Source organism: Lucilia sericata, unplaced genomic scaffold (genome assembly GCF_015586225.1).
Source record: "Lucilia sericata isolate MDLA Ls3-8-SP2 unplaced genomic scaffold, ASM1558622v1 Contig000254F_arrow, whole genome shotgun sequence".
In the NCBI taxonomy this organism is placed as follows: Eukaryota; Metazoa; Arthropoda; class Insecta; order Diptera; family Calliphoridae; genus Lucilia; species Lucilia sericata.
In genome coordinates, this window is record NW_023994280.1 from 117,410 (window position 1) to 138,833 (window position 21,424).

General features: G+C 30.4%; 3 protein-coding genes across 12 annotated transcripts in view; 2 read left to right on the plus strand and 1 right to left on the minus strand.

Annotated features, from left to right (window-relative positions):
* Positions 1–21,424, plus strand: part of LOC119602815 (protein draper) — a 47,825-nt gene that overhangs the window by 16,978 nt on the left and 9,423 nt on the right. For 8 of the 10 annotated variants that reach the window (XM_037954556.1, XM_037954550.1, XM_037954555.1 and 5 more), the window contains 6 exons: positions 14,826–15,338; positions 15,415–15,616; positions 17,304–17,467; positions 17,541–17,672; positions 19,453–19,699; positions 19,783–20,822. In XM_037954556.1, coding sequence (XP_037810484.1) covers positions 15,489–15,616; positions 17,304–17,467; positions 17,541–17,672; positions 19,453–19,699; positions 19,783–20,822 — 1,711 coding nt within the window. In that variant the 5' untranslated portion in view covers positions 14,826–15,338; positions 15,415–15,488. The remainder of the gene's footprint in view (positions 1–14,825; positions 15,339–15,414; positions 15,617–17,303; positions 17,468–17,540; positions 17,673–19,452; positions 19,700–19,782; positions 20,823–21,424) is intronic. The other 2 variants (XM_037954559.1, XM_037954560.1) reach the window with 1 other exon arrangement.
* LOC119602816 lies at positions 4,619–5,959 on the minus strand. Its single transcript, XM_037954561.1, has 2 exons — positions 5,764–5,959; positions 4,619–5,709 (listed from the first exon to the last, which is right to left on the minus strand). The coding sequence occupies exons 1-2, from the start codon at positions 5,862–5,864 to the stop codon at positions 5,109–5,111; spliced, it is 702 nt and encodes a 233-aa protein (XP_037810489.1). The 5' UTR covers positions 5,865–5,959; the 3' UTR covers positions 4,619–5,108.
* LOC119602814 (uncharacterized protein DDB_G0284459) lies at positions 7,704–13,079 on the plus strand. The gene is made up of 6 exons (XM_037954549.1): positions 7,704–7,912; positions 8,000–10,519; positions 10,959–12,056; positions 12,127–12,319; positions 12,380–12,637; positions 12,706–13,079. The coding sequence occupies exons 1-6, from the start codon at positions 7,840–7,842 to the stop codon at positions 12,956–12,958; spliced, it is 4,395 nt and encodes a 1,464-aa protein (XP_037810477.1). The 5' UTR covers positions 7,704–7,839; the 3' UTR covers positions 12,959–13,079.

A 21,424-nucleotide genomic window follows, 5' to 3' on the forward strand; every position in this document is an offset into this window, starting at 1 on the left:
AGTTATTAATGATAAAGTAATTTTCTGAAGGTGGCCTTATATGGGCTCAATTATAGACCGATTGTCAATAACTTTGGTAAAGTTATTATGATTCTTATAATATTTGTTTACGCTGAATTTCATCACTATACTGCTTCTTTAAGGTATCTTATCTAAAGGTCTGAAGGGGGCCTTATATAGGGCTTAGGGTCAATTATAGACCGATCGTCATTAAGTAATGTTATTACGGTTCTTATAATACTTATTCATGCTTTCATCACTATATGAACCTTAAAGTAATTTTCTAATGGGGATCTAATATGATATGATGTTAATCAAACATTCGTGAAAACGTGGACCGATATTTACCGATTCCAATATCAAACAAAATTTAGTAATGACAATATTTGGGGAAAGTTTCATTCCTCTAGTTTATACTGTTCGAAATCTATAGTCCTATGAACAGATAGACGGATGGACATGTCTACAACGTCTAAGAATCTAATAAACACCCTAGACTTCTGTAGTTCTACGACCAATATTTCAATATGTTACAAACGGAATAACATATGCAATATAAAATGGTCGCCATAATTATATATATTACATTCTATTTAAAACACAATTATAAATTTCTAAATTTTCTTTACAAGTTTCTCAAATACAGTTGGAAATGGTGTAGATACTATTCTGCATACAGTTTTTTTTATTACGAATAACTTATAATATCATTAGACACTGTCTTATACATACGCTCAAACTCAAATATCTACTTAAATATTAGATGATGATTTGAATACTATAAATAAGTGGATGATTGTTTTTTATTTAAATATTTAAAGAGTGCCTTAAATGACAACCTTGGCACTGTTCTAATTAGATATTAATTTACAATATGGGTTTCTTGCTGCGCAACAATTACATATACAAAAACAAAGCAATATATTGAAAAATCTATACAAAGTAAATAAATAGAAAGATGAGAAATTAATAATTATTAAAATTTAATATGAACAAGTAAGAAATTATAGTCGGGCGTGGCCGACCATATGATACCCTACACCAGTTATGAATATTAAATGTGATTTATTTTTCATAATAAAGCATTTATCTTCAATATTCCCTTGTTCCGATACATTTAAGCAATTTATGGATGAAAAACAAATTTTCTGAAAGAGGCTTTATATGGGGGCTAGGGGCAAATATGGACCAAGCCCGATAAAATTTTGTGAATATATTTATATTGACATAATATTTTATTGTGCTGAATTTCATAGCGATATTTGTGTTTATAAGCTGATTTGGGACATTCAAGTAATTTTCTGAAGGGGACTTTGTATGGGAGCTAGGGTCAAATGTGGCCCGATTTTTATGAAATTTGGCAGGGTCATCAAGACTTCTATAAAACTTAGTTGTGCCGTATTTTATCGATATATCTGTATATTTAACATAATTATGAGCTCAGAAGCCCTTTTCGGGGGGTTCTGTTGTATGGGGGCTAGGTGAAATAATGGACCGATTTTAACCATTTTCAATAGGCTTCGTCCTTAGGTCAAATAAAACGTGCGTGCCAAATTTCATCAAATTATCTTGAAAATTGCGACCTGTACCTTGCGCACAAAGTTTACATGGACAGCCAGCCAGACGGACGGACGGACGGACGGACATAGCTTAATCGACTCAGAAAACGATTCTAAGCTGATTGGTATACTTTAAGGTGGGTCTAGGACGAATATTTTTTTGTATGTTACAAACATCAGCACAAATCCAATATACCCTCCCCACTAAAGTGGTGTAGGGTATAAAAAGTAAATCCAATGTCACACAACAAGGATGAACGCGAGAGTTTTAAAAATTTACATTCAGCCAGAAGTAGGCAAAGAGCTTTCTTACTTTCACTCGTTCGGTGTCGACGCTTGCTTCACAAGTTTATAAGAATTATAGTTAAAATGGTTTCTATTCGCCCTGTAGCTATCGCTTTAATTCTATTTCCATTAATATTAGCAAAATATATAATTAAATCAGTTTTTCCAACACGCTACTTTTTGTCAAAATTTCTATTTTTACGCAGCGTAAAGTTTAATTGTAGCAATTGTTGAAAGCTGAAACTATTGCATGTCCATTATATGTATTTTAATTAAATGTTTGATTTTTTTTTAATAATATGAAGACAGTTTTATTTGAATGATATTTTTAATAAAGGTGTTTAATATAGAATAGAAATGGTAATAAAACATGACATGTCATTACAAACCATTAAATAATTAGTAAATAAATAAAAGATTTATTTGAAAATAATAATCAAATACCTTAAGGGTGTATTTTTTTTTTTGGTTTCTCCTAATAATTCATTGTCAAGGTTAAATGTTGTGTCATAATAAAATAGCTTGTTGAGACATTGTAGGTTGATATATCAATTATTTATAAGAATTTTCCAAGAAAAATTAACGATTTAATATTAGTGTTTAATAAACAACAAGTTAAAGTACAATTCCCAGTCGAGACAAAGTAAAATTCAATATTTTTTTAGTAAAAAATTAAAAAAAAAAATAAAAATATCAAAGAAAATGCAAAATTTTGTTAGCTGAATTTGTTATGCACTTAGCTGAATTAAAAATTTATTGAATATGTAACAATAAAGATAAAATTTAACTTTGCTGAATTAGGTTTTATTAGGCTGAATTAGATTTAATTTCAATTGAGTGAAATAAAAACAGCTGAATTTAAATGTTAATGTTTGATTTCAACTTTTTAGTAAAAATTTGTTTTAAATATTAAGAAAAAATCAGAATTTGTTAGCTGAATTAGATTTTTATTTAGCTGAATTGCAAAATTATTAATTTGTAACTAATAAGCATTAATTAATATTAGAGTTTAACTCAGCTGTAGTAGATTTTAATAGGCTAGAAAATTAAGCCAGCTGAATTCAACTTTTTGCTAAGAACTGTTTTAAATCTTAAGAAAATATCAAAATTTGCTAGCTGAATAAGTTTTTTATTAAGCTGAATTAGGTAGTAATAGGCTGAATTGAATTAAGTATCAATAATTATCAAATTAAGCTAGCTGAATTCAACTTTTTGCTAAGAACTGTTTTAAATCTTAAGAAAATATCAAACTTTGCTAACTGAATAAGTTTTTTATTAAGCTGAATTGCAAAATATTTTACTAATTACAATCAATACCTAATAAATAACCGAAAATATTATAATTAAAATTTGCTGAATAAGGTTTTTATAGTTTGAACTATATTTAATTACAAAATTTGTTAAATTAAGCCAGCTGAATTCAACCTTTTTATAAGAATTGCTTTAAAAATCAAAATTTGACAGCTGAATTAGTTTTTTATTTAGCTGAATTTCAATTTCAATAAACTGTATTGCTTTAATTTCAAAGTGTGTTAAATTAAGCCAGCTGAATTCAAATTCGTATGGAGGTACAAAAAAAGAAAAAGAAATAATAAAAGTAAACTTTGCTGAATTATACCTTATTAGGCTGAATTATTATTTACTAGGCATACATATATATGGTTTCTGGTATAATTTAGAGTAAACATTAAGAATATATTAATATTTCTATAAAACAAGTTAGCTGAATTTATATTACAATAGCTGAATTCCCTAAATTCAGCAATATTACTTTAAAATTAAAGAAAATTGTACAATTTGTTATTAAACACTTAGCTGAATTGTGTTTTTCTTAGCTGAATTATAAAATTTCATACTAAAATTAATAATTCTTTAGTTAAATTATAAAAAAATCGTAAAATAAACTTTGCTGAATTATAATTTTAAGGGAAATTATATACCATTTCAATAAAATATACTAGCTGAATTAGTTTTTTTCTTATTGCTTTAAGAATATCCAACGTTTTTTACCTAACTTGTTAGCTGAATTACAAATTTTTATAAAAAAATTTAATAGGAACTTTAATAAATTGTAAAAAATCATTATTGTTTGCTGAATTAGATTTGCAAGTCAAATTTCTTTTATCAATTTACTAATTTTTGGTAATAACAATAAAAAGTTGCTGCTGAATGAGTATATGTGGTATACCAAGCCTAAAAAGCTACAATATCTTCTCAGGTTTCGTTGGCTCGTTGGGAAACAGGTTAGTAGATCTAGAGCAGCGTGGTATGGTTGGCGCTATGGCCTACATGAGTCCTAACACCTTAGCCTTTGTATAGCGAAGTAAACCACAATCTGATAAAATTGTCCATTTAAAATTTACTTTCGGGTTTTAGAATCTTAAAGGGAACTAAAATTTTGAACAAAGAATTTGAGGTGAGGTTTAAACCAGTTTTTTTTTTGTATATTTCAGCAATATTTGTAAGTTAACGTAACGTGTATGGCTAATAAAAGTGTAGTTAAATTAATTTGTTATAGTTTATTGAACCATTAAGTGAAAAAAATATTAAACAAAAAATATAAGAGAATTCTTTGTTGTGACACTGGTAAAGGGAAATAGGGGACAAATAAAACAAGAAGTGCTGACAGTAATGGATATCAAAGAGAAGTACATATTTATATTTAAACAATTGTTATCAAAATGCACATATAATTTTATATTTACTAAAATGTTAAATATAAAAAAATAATATAAAAAAGTACAAATTAAGCAAAAATATAAATGTACAAATAATATCATATGATTAATAAATTCCGCTAAATTGCAAGACAAAACGAGGCGAGACTCGAAAAACGAACGCACACACAATTTCAGGGAATAATACTTGAATTGTTGTGTTTTTTTTTTGGAAAATGGGGGAATGTGGTACTTGAGTTTAATATAATTGAACGCATTTTATTATTGTGTGGATGGACTGTGTGCGGTTGGACGATCGCTCGGTCAGTTGAAATGCTAATAATGATTAGTTACAGTAACACAGCATCACAATCATGCGCATCATTACTACGCTACTCTGCACGATCGTAATGACGTTTATGAGACTGATCATTATTATCATTTCAGGCGGAAATGTTTGTACTTGTTGTTGTTGCTCACTTGATTTTTTTTCGAAATTCTTTTGTTGTTTTTTTTTTCCTCTACATTTTGTTGGTTTATTAAATGCATTTCCGAGATTTATTATTAAATTTAATTAAAACGATCACTTCACTTAATTTTTTAACAATTAAATTTTGTTCATATAATATGACCAATAATGAAAACTATTTCTAATACCGCTAAAAAGTGCTATAATCAGACCACATATTGATAGTATAAGTAAAACAGGTATAGTGATCAATATCAATATAAATAAACATAGATCACTGCATTTGGCCAATGTTAGCCCCCACAGTAAACGTCGTGATAAGTTACGAAATACCACACGTCTCTTCCAAAAGAAATTACTTAATACGGACAAACGTTTCCATAAAATTAAAGTTATATAGAAAATATAGCTAAACAATAGGGTTACAAATTTAAACCATTTTATCAATTTCTTATACAAAAGACTTTCCATGAAATTTTCTATTTTATCAGAAACTTTTTCCGCCATTTCGGGTTTTAAAAATTGCTGCATAGAAAATTGTAAAAGACGCCAAGCTATAGTTGATCTTTCATTATTGTCTTTTGGCATGAAAGAGGAACGTGCAGTGGGTTCCTTTGGAAAGTCAGTATCACTTTCTGTATCCACCAAACTTAAATGTTCAAATTCATAAAGCTTGTCTTTAAACATGCTGCTATCACCTTCATAATTGCCATTGTAACAGATTAGAGAACGTTGAGATCTATAAAATTGGTAATTTTAAAAAGATTATTTTTTCTTTGTTTCGGATTCGTACCGTTGTTTGTTGAGACTTATGCGTGATCTGCCACTGCAGGGTGGTGTTGTACTTTGTGTTAGTAAAGGCACAAAATTTAGTCCCTCTCGACAATGTTCCATTTTGTTATTTCGTGCTTTTCTAAGTTTTCTTGATTTCAAAAATATTAAAAGAAAAATGTCACAATATTATGAGTTTTCAGAAAAATTGTGTCAATAAATATTAGGGTAACCCCAGGGGGAAGGAACTATAAATAGCAAAGTCTGTCGGCCAGACTATAGTACAGAATGGTAAATAGTCCAGACTATAAACTGATCTACAGTACAGACTGTTAACTGATCTAGAGTCCAGACAATAAAATGATCTAAAGTGAATAATATAGACTGATTTACTATCCTGACTATAGACTGATCTATAGTCCAGGCTATAGTCCGGACTATAAATTGATCTATAGACCAGACTATAAACTGATCGAAAGTAAATATTATAAACTAATGTATAGTCTGGACAATCTACTTATCTATAGTCTAGACTACAGGCTGGTCTGTAGTCTAAACTATAGACTAATTTATAGTCTATATTAAAGACTGATCTATAGAGTAGACTACTTTTCTATGGTCCAGATTGTGGATTTATAGTCCAGACTATAGACTGATGTATAGTCCAGACTAAAGACTGATCTATAGTCCAAACTATAGACTGATCGATACTCCAGACTATAGACTGATCTATAGTCTATAGATTGATATATAGTCTATAGACTGATCTATAGTCTATAGACTTATCTATAGTCTATAGACTGATCTGCAATCCAGACTATAGACTGATCTATATTCCACACTATAGACGGATATATAGTCCAGACTGGATATGGTCTGGATTATAGACTGATATAAAGACACTGTTGTTTATAATTTCAAATAAAAGTATAAGGACCGAATTCAGAAAACAGAATAAAAACAATTTTAAAAATTATCTATCTACTATCTATAAAATGTATTGAATTTCTATATTTTTTTAAGTAATTAATTATCATAAAAAAAAATTTAAATAATGTTTTTCGTTCCTGCGTCTCAATACGAGTTTAATACTACAAAAACACGTTAAAAGCATGCATATGTTAATACATATGTTAAATATTTCAAATTACCGGTTTTTATGAAATGCAACCCTTTTAGCTGTGTTTAGTATTTTCTATTGCACTCCTTAAAATAGGCTAACATTTTTTAATTAACCGGCAACGGCGTGCTAACAAATAACAGCGACTTTGAAGTTATTACAAAAAAGTGAAGCGTGAATTCGAATTCAGAGACGCAAGCCGTAACGGCGTGACAGGCAGCTAGATGATTTTTTCAACAAGCAGCGCCGCAGCCTATTTCCTCGGCTGAGCGGCGGCTTAATTTCCCGCCGATTTTAAAAAAATACTTAAATAATCGTAGTTTTATAAATGTACAGTCAAAATATTTTATAGGTAAATTAAACTGAAAAATCATTTTAAACAAAAGAAATTTCATTTTAGAAATGGACTACAAACTTTTCATTTGAATCAAAAGAGTTTTTAAGTTATTTTTATAACTAGCAGATTCGGTAAAAAAAAAACAAAAACAAAAAATAAACTACAAAGCTAATAAAACATTATATCAGTTATTTTTACTGAAAAATTGTTACCTACTAAATTATTAAAAACATCATCATAGAAAGCTGGCTGGTGTTTGTATAACAGCCCAGAGAAGCCAACTAAATTTCTTTACCATAAAGATTTGTGCAGACTGTACCCACCAAAACTAATTGGATCTCATTAATTTTATGTTTTTGTTTAGTTTTATTTTTTAAATGATTAAACTATGTATTGTTCTTTTACGTTTTGTTTAACGTTTTTATGCGTAAATTCGTCGCAGCTGAATTTTTTTAAGCCGAGAAATCATCGGCGCAAACTAACTAAGCCGCCGCCGCGGAAAATTTTCCATCGGCTTGCTTCTCTAATTCGAAGAAGAATTTCAAAATCAAATTAAAAAAAGGAAGCTGCAATTAGAAAATTTTGTTTTAATGTAATTTGTTTAACAAAAATTGTAATAATATAAAATAATATATAAAAAAATGGATCCTATACCCAGCTATGATTTATTACAAGCTATAGATCCAACAAAAATTAAAGTGCCGATAAGTGATCGTAAGTTAAAAAGGGAAAATCTTTAAATAAAAGTATTTTTAAATTAATTCCTTTCTACTTTTTTTCAATGTGTGTACCCCCAACAAGGTTTTGCTAAATTAACTTTGTCTTCCAATAAAAAGAAACAACATGAAAATGAAGCCGAGAAACAGAAGGAAATACAACGACAAAGGGATAGTGTTAGTAGAGATATTTCAAAACAATTTGTGGACGAAAATAAAGAAAACCTAGAGAAATCTCAGCAAAATCCTTTATTACGTAGTGAGTCGTCCAAAGACACTGGAGAGTGCAATAATTCTGTTACTGAAGATGAGGAGGAGGAGTTAACCATGGATCCTTTGCAAGTGTCACAGGATTATGATAATCCCACACAAGTGGCGCATGAGGTGGACTTGCTGTCTCAACAAATTGCTTCTTTAGAGGTGCAATCTAGGCCTATTTCTTTATCTTCCGGTTCTACTTGTGATTTAAGTGAACATTCTCAGTTGGTGTCTACGGAAAGTCAACGTTCCAGTTCTAGTGGAGCAAATAATATACACATTATCCATCATATCCCCATAAATGTAAAGGAAGCCTTAGAAGAAACCATAGCGCTGAATTTAAGCTCTTCTACTAATAGTAAATTGGAAAAAACTTATGAAATGACTGACGATGATGAAGAAAATGAGGAAGAAGAGGAGGATGAAGATGAAGCCATTACTATATCAGATACTTCTGAAAGCCATCCTGAGCAGCAAGAACAAGATGTAATGGGCACTTCTAGTCTGCCCTCTAATTCTCTAACATCTGATTTAATACTACCCAGCTTGACTGATGATAAGGCTGAGCGTGTGGCTGCTTTCTTAAGAGATGTATCTTTGGAGCGCCATGCTATGGCGGAACAAGGAAATTTAGTACTAAATGATACGGTAGATCAGATTTTAGACAATAGAGAAATTGACAAAATACAAGAAACTTTAGCCAAATCAAGGCAAATTGCTACGGCTGATACAGAATCAATGACTCCAGATGGTGAAGAGGAAGTTACTCCAACATCTCAACTAGAAAGAGAAAAAAGACTTAAAGCTTTAGAAGAACCTTTGGGAAAGGCACATAATAATCAAGATAATTTAGAAATTTTAACAGAATCTGAGGAAGAAACTTACCCTAGACAAGGCAATATTGCTAAAAATGTACACCGATTGGCCCATGATGAAACCCAGGATAATACAGTAATGTCGCAACTAGAGGAATGTTTGGATGTGGAAAGAACTCCCAAAGTTGTTATTAATCACAAGACTTCTTTTACACCAAGCAGTCCCAAAATAAGTCAGAATAATAATGTATTTAGAATGGCCAATGATGAAACACAATGTAATACGGAACTTTCCCTAAATGAGGAGGAAAATGAAACTCCTAAAGCTTACAATAATAAAAATAATTCCCATAGACTAGCCAATTTGGAAACTGAAGATAATACGCTGCACTGTTTAACAGAACAACATTTGACTGAAGACAATAATAAAAATAATTCTCGTAGATTGGCCAATTTGGAAACACAAGACAATACAGAACAACCTTTGAGTGCTCAGAAAACTAAAGAAACTGATGATCCTTGTCGTTTAGTTAATGATGATACAATAGCAAATTCTATAATAACTGGGGACCTGGGACAACAATCTTTAGTTTATAATTATACACAAGATTATAAAACCCCTGAAAAGAGAGGAGAGGCCAGAAATAATTCTTCCATATCCATACACTCAACACCACAAAGTTCTGCTGATTCGGGTCATAAACAGGATTCATTTGCCTCTATTATAAACTCTTCAGGTGAAGTTAATGCTACGGCACCAGAACTTTCTATAACCATTTCGGAAACTGATGATGAAGAAAGTTTTGAGCAAAAGTCACATTCTGCTACTGCCCCTTCTATGAGAGAAAACTCCGATGATAAAAAACTTTCCAATAGTTTTCATCGCGAGGAATCCAGTGATGAATCGGAGGAGGATGATGATCAAATGTCTCAAATACAAATGTCTATGGCGAACATTAATATATCGGCTAAGATCAGCATTAAAATTCATATACCTTCCACAGAAACCAGTGAAGATGATGAGGGAAGTGAGAGAAAAAGTCTAGAATCAAATCAACAACAAAATGCTGAAAACGATAATAATTCACAAGACATTCCCGAGGAAACTAAGGACCAAACAATGGAATCAGAAAATGATAATGAACATAGTATTGCATCTAAAGATCAGAGTAAAGACTCAGATGAGCCCGAAACTCATTGCAAACAAAAGCAATTTAAAACCACTAGTCCTCAAGAGGAAGAAGAAATTATTGATTCCCCCAATAAATCTTCTGATTCGGTGGAAATTGTTGAAGATAAAAAGTTTCTAACCGAAGCCGAGAAACTTCTGACACAATTATATGGAAAATCTTGGCAAACACCTGATGTCATACGCACTCTCAAGCGCAGCAGTCAAAGCGGGGATAAAAAATCGAATAGTTCTAAAACTTCAAATTCATCGCGTAAGAAGAATGATGTTAAGAGCTCTAAGGAGAAGAATTCCAATCATAAAGCTGCTGTGGAGGAGAGTATTTTGGATGATTTTTCTATATGTAAGTTTTTGTGGCGTTGTGGGAGGAAGTTTTTTTAATGTTGATTAAAAATTTAATATAATTGAAAGTGGTTGTTGGAAATAAATGAAACTTTTTCGACAAAAAAAAAAATTAAAAAAAATTTAAAATTTTTATTAAAATTTCGAATTTTTACAAAAATTTCGAATTTTTACTAAAATATCGAATTTTTACTAAAATATCGAATTTTTGCAAAAATTTCGAATTTTCTCTAAAATTTCGAATTTTTACTAAAATATCGAATTTTCACTAAAATATTGAATTTTCACTAAAATATCGAATTTCCATAAAGATTTTTAATTTTCAAAACAAATTTTAATCATAATTATGATCATAATTAAAAAACTTTTTCTAAACATTTCAAATACATATTTCCTAAAATTTTTACAAAAAATAATTTTTTTATAACTTTAACCTAAAGTTCGTCGAAATATTGTCAAAACGAACCTGGATTCGACAAGACTTGCAACACCCAAAACATCGGCTCCAACTAAAGAAGTTTTTACCGAACCGCGTAACACTAAAAAACCTTTAACGCAAAAAGAAAAAAACGCCTCTACAAAACCAATGCCACAAACCGAACGTAAAGTATATCGTCCCCCAGTGGCTAAAGTTGTTATTAATAAAGGGCGTGTAGACAATGGCAGATGGCGGCAGTTAATCGATGATGATTCCAATTCTGAAGGGGACAATGCTTCGGACGATGATGATGCCGATGAATCGTGGAGTAAAAATGCTTCCGAAATTGAGCTGGATAATTCAGATTCTGATTTTGAAAATTCTCCCCGACCTAGAGGCAGAAATAATAAAAAGTCGAATACCTCGAAAGGACGCAGTAATAAATCGAATATTTTGACGAAAAAACTCAATAACTCTAAAGAGGGTGAAATAGTTTATTTGGATTTGTCTAAGGAAGAGGTAGAAGTACAAGATGAGGTGCCAGAAAGTCCTCCAGCAAATCATGATGTCACCTTTGCCTCACGCTTACAGGACATTTTGAAAACCTGCCGTCACGAAGACAAAGCTAAATTACCTTCTTCTACTAAGAAAACCAAAAGAAAACTATTTACACCCAATTTTGGAGATGATGAGTTTGAGGCGGCTACTGCTGCTTTGCCTAAGGAAGATGAAAAAGAAAAGACTAAAGAAACTGCAACTAAAACAATTAATAGAAACAATAATGAAGATGAAGAAGTTTTAGAGGACAAAGGCAATTGTCCGTTTGATAGTCAGGGACGACCGAAAGTATTAGATTTTGTTAATAAACAATTGGAATCGGTTAAAACGGGTAAACCCATTTTTCAACTAACACCCTCACCGAAAAAGAAAGGTTCTTCTGGATCAACAACAAAAACCGATAAGAATACAAAAACTAGTGTTACACCTAAAGCAAAATCTAATACTGAAACAGCAACATTTAAAACTCCCTTAACTGTCAAAACTAAAGCTCCTGCCAAGGCCTTACATGAACTCTGCCAAACTCCCGATTATAAATATAGTTTTTTGAAATCTTTAGATGGTAATTTAAACAAATTTAAAAGCATTTTTGGTTGTATAAAATAAATTAATTCTTTTTTTTTAATCAATAGTCACCGTTAGTAAAACCTTATGTCATCCGGATGCCTTGTACTATCGCGATAATTATCGCACTAAAAAAGAAGATTTATCTAAAATTCTATATGACATGTACAATGAGAAATTATTTAAGAATCAACTTAATGTGCCCATAACCTGGAATAAAAAACTATCAAATACTGCTGGCAGATGTTTGAATAAAAAGAAGTGAGAAAAGTAAAATATATAAAGAAAAAGAAAATATTTATGCAAATTTATTACTTTCAGAATGGGTATTCGATCCAGTGTTATAGAACTAAGTGATAAAGTTTTGACCAGTGCCGATCGTTTGCGTTGTACTCTTATACATGAGCTGTGTCATGCTGCCACTTGGATATTTAATGGTGAGGGTGGTCATGGCAGCACCTGGAAAGAATGGGCTCGTAGAGCTAATGCTACTTTCCCAGAAATACCCAAAATTGGGGTTTGTCATCAATATGATATAGAGTATAAATATACTTATAAATGTACTTTATGTGCAGCCAAGTAGGTTTATAATTTAGTTCAGTATTTAATTTTATGTTTTAAACCTTATTTTTCTTTTTCAATTTTAGATCCCATGCCCATTCCAAATCCAAAAAAGTGGAAAATATACGCTGCTCTTATTGTCATGGTGCCATAGAGATTTTCCTTAATAAAAAGGATAAAGATGGCAATATTATGCCGACTCCCGTTAAGGAACCTACCGGTTTTGCCAAATTTGTTAAGGATAATTATAAGAAATTTAAACGTGATGATCTTAAACATGCTGATGTTATGAAATTATTGAGTAGTGAATTTGCTACCCTTAAAGTGGCCAGCAATTAATAATGGACTTTTTATTTTTACAAAAATTAAAGTATTTTAAGTTTAGTTTTTAATTTTATTTTGTTAACAAGACTTTTCTTTTTTAAAATGAGAAGCTGGTGACTTTTATTTTGAAATGTTTAGTATTTTTCTTAATGTTTTATTTTTGTTAAGGGTTTTGCTAAGTTTATGTAATAAAATTGTACGAAAATAACATGATTTTTATGGTAAAGAAGTGTGTTTTATTTGAGATTTGCATAAACAAAAGCCGTTCTAAAGATCTTCGCTCCGGAACGGAAATTGGTTTCAAATTCAATTTTAATGCATTCTTATGGTTTAGAGATTATTTTAACAGGTTTTAAAATTTTTCGAAAATAAGTTCGAATTTTCGAATATATGTTCGAATTATGGAAAATATCTTAAAAAGCTTATACTCTGAAACTATATTGACAATATTTTCAAAATCAAGAAAATTTGGAATAATTTTCATAATTTTTGAATACGAATTTGAGAAAATTTAAGAAATTTTACTCAAATAAATTCTCATGATTTAGAAAAATTTTGAATTTTCAAAATTTTTAAATTCAAAATTGGAAAAAAGCTAGAAATTGTTTTTAAATTTTTAAAAAAATTTTCGAAAATTTCCAACATAACCTTAAAAACCGAAACTTCTGAAACTTCATCAAGTAAACTTAAAAAATCTTAAAAATTTTATAATTGTTTTCAAAATGTTTAGGTTCGAAATTGAAAAAATTAATGAAATTGGTTTCTAATAAAACTAAAATTATATTTTTATGAAATCTCATGATTAAGAGATAATTTTAACACTTTTAAAAAATTTTCGAACATAAGTTCGAATTTTCGAATATAAGTTCGAATTATCGAAAATATGTTAAAAAGCTCATATTCTGAAACTATATTGAAAATACTTTAAAAATCAAGAAAATTTTGAATAATTTTCATAATTTTTGAATTCGAATTCGAGAAAATTTCAGAAATTTTACTTAAATAAATTCTCATGATTTAGAAAAATTTTGAATTTTCAAAATTTTTAAATTCAAAATTGGAAAAAAGCTAGAAATTGTTTTTAAATTTTTAAAAAAATTTTCGAAAATTTCCAACATAACCTTAAAAAAACGGAAAATTCTGAAACTTCATTAAGAAAACTTAAAAAATCTTAAAAATTTTATAATTGTTTTCAAAATGTTTAGGTTCGAAATTGAAAAATTGAATGAAATTGGTTTCTAATAAAACTAAAATTATATTTTTATGAAATCTCATGATTAAGAGATAATTTTAACACTTTCAAAAAATGTTCGAACATAAGTTCGAATTTTCGAATATAAGTTCGAATTATCGAAAATATGTTAAAAAGCTTATATTCTGAAACTACATTGAAAAAACTTTAAAAATCAAGAAAATTTGGAACGATTTTCATAATTATTCAATTCGAAATTGAGAAAATGCAAGAAATTTTACTCAAATAAAATTAAATAAATATTTTTATGAATTCTCATGTTTTAAAGACAATTTAAACAGTTTTAAAATTTGTTCGAATATAAATTCGAAATTTCGAAAACTTCTTAAAAAGTTGAAGTTCTGATAAATTAAAAATACTTTAAAATTTCAAAAAATTGTGAATTAAAAATTGGGAAAACATAAGTTCGAATATTCGAAGATATCTTAAAATTGCTTATGTGTATTCAAAAATACTTTGTATGAAGATTTTATAAATATTTTTGAAATTTCTAAGTTTTTTTTTCACTTTTATTTTTGCTCAACTGAAATTTAATTATTAAGATTATATTACACTATAGTTTATTTTTACAATAATTTAATATAAACAAATACTAACGTACATACAAATGTATATTCTTTTTCTTTACAGTTTATTTATCGTTTCGATATCAGCGGTATAAATATATATACATATAAGGTTCTGCAAACTATGATGCCGAATTTCTTATAAACTGAACAAATTTGTTTCTTCAGTCTTCTATAAAAACTACAATTATAAAACGCTCCTAACAGACAGGAAAGCACACTGGTTACTGTGCATGAGTATGATAAGTGTATTGCAAAAAATAATAAATTATCATTCCAAGAACAATACAATATAATATAAAGAAATAAATAAAAAAACGGGAGTTTTTTGAATTCATATTTAAGAAAATAATAAGAATTGGAATAAAAACGTTTAAAATTTCAATTGAGTCATCAAGAAAACTGCAGTTAACATATTTTGCTCTACACAAAGGCTGTTTAGTAAATAAACTACAACTACAGCAGAACATAGATGCTGTTGCAAAAAGTTTATTATGTTTATAAAATACAATTATATTTAATTTAAATATTATTGTTTGCATATACAAACTATTCGCACGTACATATGTATGTTATGGTAAGTTTTTGATTTAATTTAATTTATTTTAATTTAAATTTTTGTTAATTAAATGTTTTCTTTCATTTTTTTGCAGCACTGCCAAAGGTTTTTTTTGAGCAAAATTTAAACTTAACTTTAATAATTAATAGTTAAATAGAAGTAATAAAAATGCTGAGCATTAATTTATTTTTCATTTTAAGTTGCAGTCTTGTGACTGTAACTTTGATAACGAATACTGTGGCCGAACTTTATGATCAGGATATTAAAGGTCCCAATGTTTGTAAGAAAAAAGAAGTGTAAGTTAAAAATTGATTTTAAAAGAAAAATGTTTAAAATTTTTTCTAAATAGGTCTATCTAGTTCATGGAATAGTCAATAAGCAAGTCCACTGACTAGTGTGCTGACTAATCTATAGTTTACTCAATAGACTATGGATTAGGCTATTGAATGGTCTATGGACTAGTGTATTGACTAGTCTACGGACTAGCCTATTGACTAGTCTACGGACTAGCCTATTGACTAGTCTACGGACTAGCCTATTGACTAGTCTACGGACTAGCCTATTGACTAGTCTACGGACTAGGCTATTGACTAATCTACGGACTAGCCTGTTGACTAGTCTACGGACTAGCCTATTGACTAGTCTACGGACTAGCCTGTTGACTAGTCTACGGACTAGCCTATTGACTAGTCTACGGCCTAGCCTATTGACCAGTCTATGGACTAGCCTATTGACCAGTCTACGGACTATCCTATTGACACTGACTAGTGTGCTGACTAATCTGCTGACTAATCTATAGTTTACTCAATAGACTATGGATTAGGCTATTGAATGGTCTATGGACTAGTGTATTGACTAGTCTACGGACTAGCCTATTGACCAGTCTACGGACTAGCCTATTGACCAGTCTACTGACTACCCTATTGCCTATTATACGGACTAGCCTATTGAGTAGTCTATGGACTAGTTTACAGACTAGAGTATTGACCAGTCTACGGACTAGTCTATTGATGAGTCTACGGACTAGCCTATTGACTAATCTACGGACTAGCCTATTGACCAGTCTACGGACTAGCCTATTGACCAGTCTACGGACTAGCCTATTGACCAGTCTACGGACTAGCCTATTGACCAGTCTATGGACCAGTCTATGGACTAGCCTATTGACTAGTATACGGACTAGCCTATTGAGTAGTCTACGGACTAGCCTATAGACTAGTTTACGGACTAGCCTATGGACCAGTCTACTTACTACCCTATTGACCATTCTACTGACTACCCTATTGACTAGTCTACGGACTAGCCTATTGGCTAGTATGCGAACTAGTCTCTTAACTAGGTATGGTTTAATCTGTTGACTAGTTTAATCTAGCTCTGGTTGACTTAATATGACCTCCAACTAAAACATAAACTAGTTAATAGACAAATTCAGAAATTAGTCTGTAGATTTGTCAATAGACATGTCAGTAGACTAATCAATAGTCTAGTTAATAGTCCTTGTCTATTAGAATTGTCTATTGACTAATATACTGACTAGCCTAGTGACTATTCTATTGACTAGTTTATGGATTAGTCTATAGACTAGTTTATGGTTTAGTCTCTTATAGAGTTCTATAGAGTTGCCTATAGAAAGGTTAATGGACCAGTCTTTGGACTAGTATATGAACTCGTTTCTTGACTAGTCTTTAGACTGCTTTGTTCACTAGTATATGAACTCATTTGTTGACTAATCTTTAGACTGCTTTGTTCTATGGACTAGTGTATTGAATTGTTTGTTGACTAGGCTGTGGGCTGGTATGTTGACTAGTCTATGGCATAGTCTATTGACTAGTCTATTGACTAGTCTAATGACTAGTCTATTGAGTCGTCCACTAGGTTTGATTTATTGACTAGTCTAGTCTTGTTTTTGACTTAATACGACCTCGAACTTATATAAAATAATGAAGTCTTTTAAAAAATTTCAAAATTTTTCTCACCTCCCAGCTATCCCGTGGAAATTGTCACCACTGAATTACAAAATTACCAAGTTCGTGGCAATATTTGGTGTTTCAATGTGCCACCAAGATGTTCCACTTATACACTAAAACAAAAGGTGGTCAATAAAACAACCACTTTAACCAAGGAGCGCATTGTTTATGATTGTTGTGGTGAGTTGTTTTGCAAAAATATCTAAATCGAATTTTAAACAATCATACAATTTTTAAAATTTCCTACTTTTAGATGGTTATAAATTAAGTCCCTTGGGTCATGGCTGTATAGCAGACTGTAAGGATAAGTGTGTTCATGGTACTTGTGTGGCACCCAATAAATGTAAATGTGAACATGGCTATGGTGGACCTACGTGTGATATAAGTTCGTAAAAATATTTTTTATTCTTGTTGTTATTTTTTAACATTTGATTAAAACAAACACTTGAAGGCCTTCAATGTTGTAGTTTTGCAATTAATATTTTCTTATTATTATCTTGCTTTTGTTTTTGTTAGAAATTTATTTATTTTTTTTAACACTATGTATTATTTAATTTTTTATCACATTATATAAAAGTATTAACAGGCTTTTTTATAAATTATAAAGTGACATCCTACACAAAAGGAAGGAAACGTTTGAATTATAAAAACAAGCCTTAATAAATGTATTCCATATGGTGTTTGTTTGCTTTTTTTCGAATTACTAAGGAGGAGAATTTTCAATAGAGTTTTAGAATATAGGTTTTCGAACTTCAAAATTTTGAAAAAACTATTTTTAATGTAATGTCAAAAATAAGCTTTTTAGATATATTCGAAATTTCAAACTTATGTTCGAAATATTGTGAGAATTCATGAGAATTCATAAAAATGAATTTTTTTTATTATTTTTCAAAATTTTGAAAATATTTTTTTAATTTTCATGAATTTTAAATAATTTTCAATGTAGTTTTGAAATCCATATAAAAGCTAATTTGTTCGAAAATTCGCAATTATGTTCGAATTTCTTTTAAATAATTATCAAAAACATTATTTGTGCAAGTTCAACTATAACCCAAAAGCTGGAGGTCCACACTACGCGTCTTCGCGGCAAAGCATTTCGTGCTTTTCATACATTCTTTGCATCCTACGCATCAAGTTACATGCTACGCTTCTTAAGCGTCAAATTTTTGCTTTATTTACAAAGAACTTCGCGTTTTTTTAAAAGTTTTTTGTTTATATTTTCACAATTTAACTCGTTTTAGTTATTAAAATTGATAAATACACATTAAAAATAGAATATAAATTGTCAAAATCAGCTGACATATTCGTGCGCCGCTTATGACGCTTACAAAAGTAGAAAGTAGATCTACTTTAAGCATTCTACGCGTCAAGGCATCCTACGCTTTTGTGCTTGTAACTTCTAGCACACAACAACATTGATTCAACTTTTTTGACAGCCGCGTAGAATGCGAAGAAGCGTAGAACGCGTGGTGTGGACCTCCAGCTAAATCGTATTCTTGGAAATTCGAAAAAAAGTATTACACCCCTAGAACACACAATCTATTCCAGTTTATAAATTGATAACTTGTAACTGTTTAACTAAAGTTTAATTCTAGTTAAAAACTTTTCCAAATTATTACTTTTTTGACATTCTTAACTCAATTCGCATTCAAATCTTTAGTTACAATTTGTCAGTTTATAATCAACTTTATTAGTTATATATTTAAAATTTAATGTTAAATTTAATTTAAGTGTTTAATTTTTCAAGCTAGCTTTTAGTAGATTAAAACTAGTAGCTTTTTGCTTATCCTATAACAATTTGCTCCTGGCTTTTTAAATTTTCTTTACACATACACAACTCTTTAAACATTTCCCATTCAAAATTACAAAATACAAATACCCCAATAATATCCAACTTCCCCTACACCCGTAATTTATATAAAAATCTTAAGCACACAATTTAAATGTAACTAATAAATCCCACAACGAAACTAATTCAATGTCTAAATGTGATTTCACAACTAAATTTGAAAAAATCAAACAGTGTAAAAAAAATCAAATATCTAACTAAAGCAAGAACAAACTCAAGCAAGCTTTAACTAAAATTTAAGCTCTAGAAAAGGATAATAAACAAAAAAAAAATTGATGATAAATTTTCAATTATTTAAAACAAAAAAAACAAATAGATTGTCCTACCGGCTATTGGGATGTTGATTGTAAAAAACAATGTGATTGTTATAATAATGCTACATGCGAACCCTATACGGGAGCCTGTCAATGCGACAAAGGATATACGGGAGAGAAATGTCAAGATGTATGCCCTAAGGGTTATTATGGTGCTGGTTGTATGGAGGAGTGTCGTTGTGAGAATGGTGGCTCGTGTCATCATGTTTCGGGTGAATGTATTTGCACGCCCGGTTATACAGGACCACTGTAAGTTGTTTTCCTTTAAGAACAGGTGTTTTTTTTTTTCTTTCAAAACCTATTCAATTGTGTGTGATATTTACTTTTTGAAGATGCGAAGATCAGTGTCCCGACGGCAAACATGGTGCTCAATGTACTCAAGATTGTCGCTGTCAAAACGATGGCAAATGTGATCCTCAAAATGGTGAATGCATGTGTCCGGATGGTTGGACGGGAGATGTGTGTGCCAATAAATGTCCCACTGGTACATATGGTGCAAATTGTGAGAAATCTTGTGAGTGCTTTAAAGGTGCTCCCTGTCATCATATAACGGGTAAATGTGAATGTCCTGCCGGCTATATGGGTGATCGTTGTTTCGATGAGTGTCCTAGTAATTTGTATGGCTTAAATTGCACTCAAGAATGTAAATGTTTAAATGATGCCACTTGTGACAAGGCCACAGGAGAGTGCAAATGTCGCCCTGGTTGGACAGGTGTAGATTGTGGTGAACGTATTTGTGCTGCTAATGAATATGGCGAAAATTGCACCAAATCCTGTGAATGTGAAATGCAATATACTGAATTGTGTCATCCGGAAAATGGTAAATGTTTGTGTCAAGTAGGCTGGAGTGGCACTTTATGCAATAGACCTTGTCCCTTCCTTAAGTACGGAGCAAATTGTGAATTGAATTGTAATTGCAAAAATAATGCCAAATGTAATCCCATTAATGGCTCTTGTATATGTGCGGCCGGCTATAAGGGTGAAACCTGTGAAGAACAATGTGATGAAGGCTACTATGGACAAAATTGCGCTAATAAATGCGACTGTAAAAATGGTGCCCTGTGTGCTCCCGAAACGGGTCAATGTTTCTGTAAACCTGGTTGGAAAAATATTAAATGTGATCGCCCTTGTGAATTGAATCATTATGGTCAGGATTGTAATAGTGTTTGTGAGTGCAAGAATAATGCCGCCTGTAATCCCACCGATGGTGCTTGTACCTGTGCTGCCGGTTTTAAGGGTGATAAATGTGAACATAAATGTGATTATGGCACCTTTGGTCTGGACTGTGCGCAACAGTGTGAATGTGATTTTAATAATACCATCGCTTGTGAGTCCACCGATGGCAAATGTATTTGCAAACAGGGATGGGGAGGTATATAAAGAAAAAGAAATCAATATCTTCTAGAAAACAATTAGAATCATCTTGGGTTGTGGTTTGTTCCATAGATTTCATACATGCATTTAAAGATATTGTAATAACATACACACATACATTTACATACATATTACCAATTTTCACAACTTTCTTTACACTCCTTCATATACACAAGCATTTTTCATTAAATATTTATAATATTGAAAATCCATTTTTGCATGAGCATGAACTTATATTCATTAGTTTTTGATGTCTATAGATTAATTCGGAACTTGGAAAAGTTTGAATACAAAAAATCTGCATTATATCTTAAAGTAACTATAAAAAATCACTTTTGATGGACCCAAAAATTCGAAATGAAATTGATTGCTAATATTTTTAGTTAGTTAGTTAGTTAGTTAGTAAGTTAGTTGTTAGTTAGTTAGTTAGTAGTTAGTTAGTTAGTTAGTTAGTTAGTTAGTTAGTTAGTAAGTTAGTTAGTTAGTTAGTTAGTTAGTGTTAGTTACGTAGTTAGTAGTTAGTTAGTTAGTAGTTAGTTAGTTAGTATGTAGTTAGTTAGTTAGTTATAGTTAGTTAGTTAGTTAGTTAGTTAGTTAGTT

What these genes read in the sequence shown, in the direction of transcription:
- LOC119602816 (XM_037954561.1), bottom strand. Translation starts at nt 5,864, where the DNA reads ATGGAACATTGTCGAGAGGGACTAAATTTTGTGCCTTTACTAACACAA. An exon ending in ATAAGTCTCAACAAACAACG is followed by an intron (nt 5,710 to 5,763) that starts GTACGAATCCGA and finishes CCAATTTTATAG; the next exon opens with ATCTCAACGTTCTCTAATCT.
- LOC119602814 (XM_037954549.1), top strand. Translation starts at nt 7,840, where the DNA reads ATGGATCCTATACCCAGCTATGATTTATTACAAGCTATAGATCCAACA. An exon ending in TTTTTTGAAATCTTTAGATG is followed by an intron (nt 12,057 to 12,126) that starts GTAATTTAAACA and finishes TTTAATCAATAG; the next exon opens with TCACCGTTAGTAAAACCTTA. An exon ending in TGTACTTTATGTGCAGCCAA is followed by an intron (nt 12,638 to 12,705) that starts GTAGGTTTATAA and finishes TTTCAATTTTAG; the next exon opens with ATCCCATGCCCATTCCAAAT.